Source organism: Felis catus, chromosome A1, assembly GCF_018350175.1.
Source record: "Felis catus isolate Fca126 chromosome A1, F.catus_Fca126_mat1.0, whole genome shotgun sequence".
NCBI lineage: Eukaryota > Metazoa > Chordata > Mammalia > Carnivora > Felidae > Felis > Felis catus.
In genome coordinates this window covers 83,537,395-83,544,475 of record NC_058368.1, presented here as the reverse complement: position 1 = coordinate 83,544,475, position 7,081 = coordinate 83,537,395, and the positions used below count along the sequence as shown (strand labels likewise).

General features: G+C 35.9%; 1 protein-coding gene across 2 annotated transcripts; it reads left to right on the top strand.

Moving 5' to 3' along the window:
* The first annotated feature begins 275 nt into the window (after positions 1-275).
* On the top strand, positions 276-6,139 carry LOC101100780 (olfactory receptor 2T1). 2 transcript variants are annotated; one of them, XM_045053294.1, is made up of 2 exons: positions 291-1,203; positions 6,126-6,139. In XM_045053294.1, the coding sequence occupies exons 1-2, from the start codon at positions 291-293 to the stop codon at positions 6,137-6,139; spliced, it is 927 nt and encodes a 308-aa protein (XP_044909229.1). The 2 variants fall into 2 exon arrangements, with proteins under 2 accessions (XP_003980615.3, XP_044909229.1); XM_003980566.4 differs by lacking the exon at positions 6,126-6,139 and having other exon boundaries at positions 276-1,324.
* The last annotated feature ends 942 nt before the right edge of the window (positions 6,140-7,081 follow it).

Below are 7,081 nucleotides of genomic sequence, written 5' to 3'. Positions count from 1 at the left end.
GTGTTGTTATATGTATCACTATAGTATAATAGCATCTGTTGACATAATCTTGTCAAATGTATTTAAAGAATTATTGATTTAAGGTGATCAATTTTATGTAAACACATTCTATAATAGATTAAATGATAGATATCAGCATCAAAATTCTAAGTAAATATTTTAGGTATTTTCTTCAGACTTTTACAAGTTTTTGCTTAACAATCAACCTATATGTCCTTATATTAATTCCCTGTGAATATTCTCATTTTATTTGGAAGATTCTGGGTCACAGCAGCACCATCATGGGATCCATGGAAGTGTACAACACATCCTCTACAGACTTCACCTTGATGGGACTGTTCAACAAGAAGGACATCTCAGGCCTTCTATTTGCCATTGTCTCTATCATCTTTTTCACTGCATTGATGGCCAATGGGATTATGATCTTCCTGATCCACACTGATTCACGACTGCACACTCCTATGTACTTCCTTCTCAGCCATCTCTCCTTCATTGACATGATGTATATCTCCACCATTGTGCCCAAGATGCTGGTTGATTATCTGCTGGGTCAAAGAACCATATCCTTTATGGGGTGCACAGCTCAGCACTTCCTCTACCTCACCCTTGTGGGAGCTGAGTTCTTCCTACTGGGCCTCATGGCCTATGACCGCTATGTGGCCATCTGTAGCCCCCTTCGCTACCCTGTCCTTATGAGTCGCCAGGTCTGTTGGATGATCATAGCAGGTTCCTGGTTTGGAGGCTTTTTGGATGGCTTCCTTCTAACTCCCATAACCATGACCTTTCCTTTCTGCAACTCCCGGGAAATTAACCATTTCTTTTGTGAGGCACCTGCAGTCTTGAGTTTGGCATGTGCAGACACAGCCCTCTATGAAACAGTAATGTATGTGTGCTGTGTCCTGATGTTGCTGATTCCTTTCTCTGTGGTGCTGGCTTCTTATGCCCAAATCCTGACCACAGTCCACCACATGAGTTCAGTTGAGGGAAGAAAGAAGGCATTTGCCACCTGTTCATCTCACATGACAGTAGTGACCTTGTTCTATGGGGCTGCCATGTACACCTACATGCTGCCACACTCTTACCATAACCCAGCGCAGGATACAGTCTTCTCTGTGTTCTACACAATCCTTACACCAATGCTGAATCCACTCATCTACAGTCTGAGGAACAAGGATGTGACTGGAGCTCTGAAGAGGGCAATGGGCAGGTTCAAATGTACACAAAAAGTGTCAGGAGATGTGTTTTGACAATGTCTTCTTCTCATGTGGATGACAAATAGGAGCCTTTGTGGACATTGTGGCCATGCTCTTAATGAAGGATTAACCTGGAGGGAAGGTTTAATTGTGCAGAAGAAGAAAAAGGAAAAGAAAAAGAGCAATATAAGAAATGTATCCTCTTAATCTTCATTCCTTCATCTCTTCTTTCCTTTCTTATATCTTCCATTTATTATGACCTGTTCACTTGCATTCAAAATAAATGCCCAGTGTTTTTAAGAAATAAAAAAAATCTTGCTTGAATTTTTTATGTTTTAGAGATAAAAATAAATTGCATGCAATTTTAAATTGCATGAACTGTGTTGAAGAGTGCAGGAGGGAGGATGGTAATTTCTGTATATGTGATACTCCTGTATAATTATACTTACTGTCTAAATATAAGAGAAATATTATCTTCTCTATTTTGAAGACTAATACCTGACATAGCCTTTAGGAAGATAGTTGTGTAGCTCTCTGTTTGTTCCAGTTTTTCAATTGGTAGGAAGAGTCACTGAATATAGTTTTGTTTTTTTTTAATAGCCATTATACTCCTGCAATAATTAGGCATGTTTTACTTTAAGTAGAAATGTAGTATTTAACTTTTATTTGCAACACATAAGTGAAAACTATTTGTCAGATAAGTTAACATTCGTGGATGAGAGCAAAGAACCTTGCCCCAAAAAAGGCAACCTGAGTATATTATATGCCTAAACATTTACTAAACATACAGGAGTATGGTTTGGGAGGATACCAAAGTGAATTTTCAAATATGTCACAATGTCATCAGGGTTAACCATACAACATTTGGATAGTAGAAGTTTGTTTATATTCCATATTCATGCTCCCCATGATCCAATAACTGAGGACAATAAGTGTACAGCAAATCATTTTCAATGTTGCATTTGATTATATAAGAAGTTTACTTAAGTATCATAGGGGTTACTTTATGAAATTATTAATAATCATAATCAATCACACTAATCTCTCTAAAACTTAAAAATTCACATACATTCATCATCATCTAATAACTTCATAAAAATAAAGCACATACAAGAGTTGTAATTACAGATGATGACAGTGAGGATCAGGGAAGTGAGGGAATTCTGTATGGTAACATTTTAAATTAGTTCACTGGATTGCAAAAAAGAAATGTGGTTGATTGAACACTATATCTTTCAGATATAGCTTTCTCACTCATTTGTCCAGGCATTCATTTGTTCATCATAGCTGTGAGCAAGATAGATAAAGCACCTATACTCAAAAAAGTTTACATTCCAATGGGGGAAAGCAATAAAAATAAAATACAAACAAGCAATCAAGCCATGGTATGAAGCAACAGTGACTAAAGCTGAACACTGCACCACAGAATAAACACACTCAGGTGAATTTCTAACAAACATGTATTCATAATCTTTACCAAAAGATATATAGTAACAGAAAAAAAAAAATAGAAGCTATTCAAAAGCTCACTGGTGGTGACATAGATAAATAAATTGTGACATACAATAAACTTGATATAATTTCAATTGTATTTCAGTCTTTTAGCTAGTTCATCTGTTCAATTTTTTTCTTTATTGTTTCTTTTCTTCTTCTTGAATACAGAAAAAGGAAAAATTATTTTTATTTTCAATTTTTATTCAAAACATTTTTCTTTATTTTTCTACTATATTTTTTTATTTTTTGTAAATTTTTCAAGTTCTGTTTTACATCCAACATTTTATTTTATTCTAGTTCATTGCATTCATTTTCACAAATTTTCAAATGTTTTCCTTTTTTCCCCTTTTTCTCTAATCTATCAAACTCCTTTCAATAACCAGACACAGACCCATCTAGAATCTGGCATCATTTATTTGATTTTGTGTGTGTGTGTGTGTGTGTGTTGTTTTTAATTTTTAATTTAATTTTATATTTTTACCTTATCAATTTCTCTTCTTCCTTAAAAATAATGAAACAAAGGAATTCACCCCAAAAGAAAGAGCAGGAAGAAATGAAAGCCAGGGACTTCAACAACACAGATACAAGCAAGAAATCTGAACCAGAATTTAGAATCACGATAAGAATACTACTAGGTGGAGTCAAAAATATATTAGAATCCCTTTCTCAGGAGATAAAAGAAGTAAAACTAGTCAAGATGAAATAAAAAATGTTATAACTGAGCTGCAATCTCGAATTGATGCCATGGTGGCAAGGATAGATGAGACAGAGCAGAAAATCAGTGATATAGAGGACAAAATTATGGAGAACAATGAAGCATAAAAAAAGGGAGATGAAGGCAAAAAAGCGTGATTTAAGAATTAGAGAAATCAGTGACTCATTAAAAGGAACAACATCAGAATCATAGGGGTCCCAGAAGAGGAAGAGAGAGAAATGAGGATAGAAGCGTTATGTAAGCAAATCATAGCATAAAACTTTCCTAACCTGGGGGAAGACACAGATATCAAAATCCAGGAAGCACAGAGGACCCCCACTCGATTGAACAAAAATCAACCATCAACAGGGCATATCATAATCAAGTTCACAAAATACTCAGGCAAGGAGAGAATCATGAAAGCAGCAAGGGAAAAACAGTCCCTAACCTACAAGGGAAGACAGATCAGGTTTGTGGCAAAACCTATCCACAGAAATTTGGCAGGCCAGAAAGGAATGGCAGGATAGTCAATGTGCTGAATCAGAAAAATATGCAGCCAAGAATTCTTTATTGAGCAAGGCTGTCATCCAAAATAGAAGGAAAGATTAAAAGTTTCCCAGACAAAGAGAAATTAAAGGAGTTCATGACCACTAAAGCAGCCCTACAAGAAATTTTAAGGGGGACTCTCTGAGGGGAGAAAAAAAAACACATAAAAACAATAGCAACAAAGACTAGAAAGGGCCAGAAAGCAACGCCAGAAACTCCAACTCTACAAGAAACATGATGGCAATAAACTCATACCTTTTAGTACTCACTTGAAATGTCAATGGACAAACGCTCCAATCAAAAGCATAGGGTAACAGAATGGATAAGAAAACAAGATCCATCTATATGCTGTTTATAAGAGACCCACTTTAGACCCAAAGACATCTTTAGATTGAAAGTAAAGGGATGGAGAACCATCTCTCATGCTAATGGTCGACAAAAGAATGCTGGAGTAGTCATACATATATCAAACAATCTAGACTTTAAGATAAAGACTGTAATAAGAGATGAGGAAGGGCATTTTATCATATAAGTGGTCTATCCACCAAGAAGACATAACAATTGCAAACATTTAAGCTCCAAACGTGAAAACACCGAAATATATAAATCAATTAATCACAAACATAAAGAAACTCCTTGATAGTAATACTGTAATAGTAGAGGACTTCAACACCCCACTTATAGCAATGGACAGATCATCTAAACAGAAAATCAACAAAGAAACAATGGTTTTGAATGACACACTGGACCAGATGGACTTAACAGATATATTCAGAACATTTCCTTATAAAGCAGCAGAATATACATTCTTCTCAGTGCACATGGAAATTCTCCAGAATAGGTCACCTACTGAGACAGAAATCAGCCCTCAACAAGTAAAAAATTATCAAAATCATACCACACATGTTTTCAAACCACAACTCTATGAAAGCGTTATCAGCCCCAAGAAAAAAATTGTAAAGGTAACAAATACTTGGAGAATAAAGAACATCAACTAAAGAATGAATGGGTTAACCAGGAAGTTAAGGAGGAAATTAAAAAGTACATGGAACCCAATGAAAATTATAAAACCAAAGCCCAAAACCTCTGGGACTCAGGAAAGGTGGTTATAAGAGGGATGCATATAGCAATCCAGGCCTTCCTAAGGAAGGAACAAATGTCTCAAATACGCAACGTAACCTTACACCTCAAAGATCTGGAAAAAGAACAACAAATAAAACCAAAAGCCATCAGAATACACAAAATAATAAAGATTAGAGCAGAAACCAATGCTATTGAAACAAAAACAAAAACAAACAAACATAAAGCAGCAGTAGAACAGATCAATGAAACCAGAAGCTGGTTCTTTGAAACAATAAAATTGATAAACCACTAGCCAGTTTGATCAAAAAGAAAAAAGAAAGGACTCAAATAAATAAAATCAAGAATGAAAGAGGAGAGACCACAACCAACAGGGTAGAAATAAAAGCAACAATAGGAGAATATTGTGAGCAGTTATACACCAATAAAATGGGCAATCTGAAAAAAGTGGACAAATTCCTAGAAACATATAAAATACCAAAATTGAAACAGGAAGAAATATAAAATTTGAACACACCCATTACAAGTAAAGAAATAGAATTAGTAATGAAAAATTCCCCCAAAACAAGAGTCCAGAACCAGATGGCTTTCCAGAGGAATTCTATCAAGCATGTAAGGAAGAGTTTACATCTATTCTCTTGAAGCTGTTCCAAAAAAATAGAAATGGAAGGAAAAGTTCCAAGTCCTTTCTATGAAGCCAGAATTACCTTGATTCCTAAACAAGACCAAAAAAAAAAAAAAAAAACACTAGAAAGGAGAACTATAAAACAATTTCCCTGATGAACATGAATGCAATAATCCTCAACAAGATATTAGACAACAAAATCCAACAATACATTAAAAGAATTATTCACCATGACCAACTAGGACTTACATCTGGGATACAGGACTGGTTGAATATCTATAAAATAATCAATGTGATTCACCACACGAATAAAATAAAGTACAAGAACCACATGATCCTCTCAATAGATACAGAGAAAGCTTTTGAGAAAATGCATCATCCTTTTTTGATAAAAACCCTTAAGAAAGTAGAGATAGAAGGATGATACATCACAATCATAAAGCCATATATGATAACCCAATACTAATATTATCTTTAATGAGGAAATATTGAGATCTTTCACCCTAAGTCTATAAAGAACTTATCAAACTCAACATGCCAAAAAATAAATAATCCAGTAAAGAAATGGGCAAAAGACATGAAGAGACACTTCTCCAAAGAAGACATCCAGATGGCTAACTGACACATGAAAAAATGCTCAACTTCACTCATCATCAGGGAAATACAACTCAAAACCACAATGAGATATCACATCACACCTGTAAGAATGGCTAACATTAACAACTCAGGAACAACAGATGTTGGCGAGGATGCAGTCGGGGGGGGGGGAGGAGGATTTCTTTTGCACTGCTGGTAGGAATGCAAACTAGTACAGTCACTCCAGAAAACAGTATGGAGGTTCTTCAAAATATTAAAAACAGAATTACACCGTGACCCAGCAAATGCACTACTAGGTATTTTTCCAAGGGATACAAGTGTGCTGTTTCGAAGGGGCACATGCACCCCAATGTTTACAGCAGCACAATCAACAATAGCCAAAGTCCGGGGCGCCTGGGTGGCGCAGTCCGTTAAGCGTCCGACTTCAGCCAGGTCACGATCTCGCGGTCCGTGAGTTCGAGCCCCGCGTCGGGCTCTGGGCTGATGGCTCGGAGCCTGGAGCCTGTTTCCGATTCTGTGTCTCCCTCTCTCTCTGCCCCTCCCCCGTTCATGCTCTGTCTCTCTCTGTCCCAAAAAATAAATAAAAAAACGTTGAAAAAAAAAATTAAAAAAAAAAAAAAACAATAGCCAAAGTCCAAAGTATGGAAAGAGCTCAAATATCCATAGATGGGTGAATGGGTAAAGAAGATGTTATGTATATATGTATATAGGGTATATACATATATACACCACATATAAAATCAGGATATAAAATCAACACACAGAAATCGGTTGCATTCCTATACACCAAAAATGAAGCGACAGTAAAAGAAATCAAGGAATCAATCCCATTTGCAGTTGCACAAAAACCAT

What these genes read in the sequence shown, in the direction of transcription:
- LOC101100780 (XM_003980566.4), top strand. Translation starts at nt 282, where the DNA reads ATGGGATCCATGGAAGTGTACAACACATCCTCTACAGACTTCACCTTG.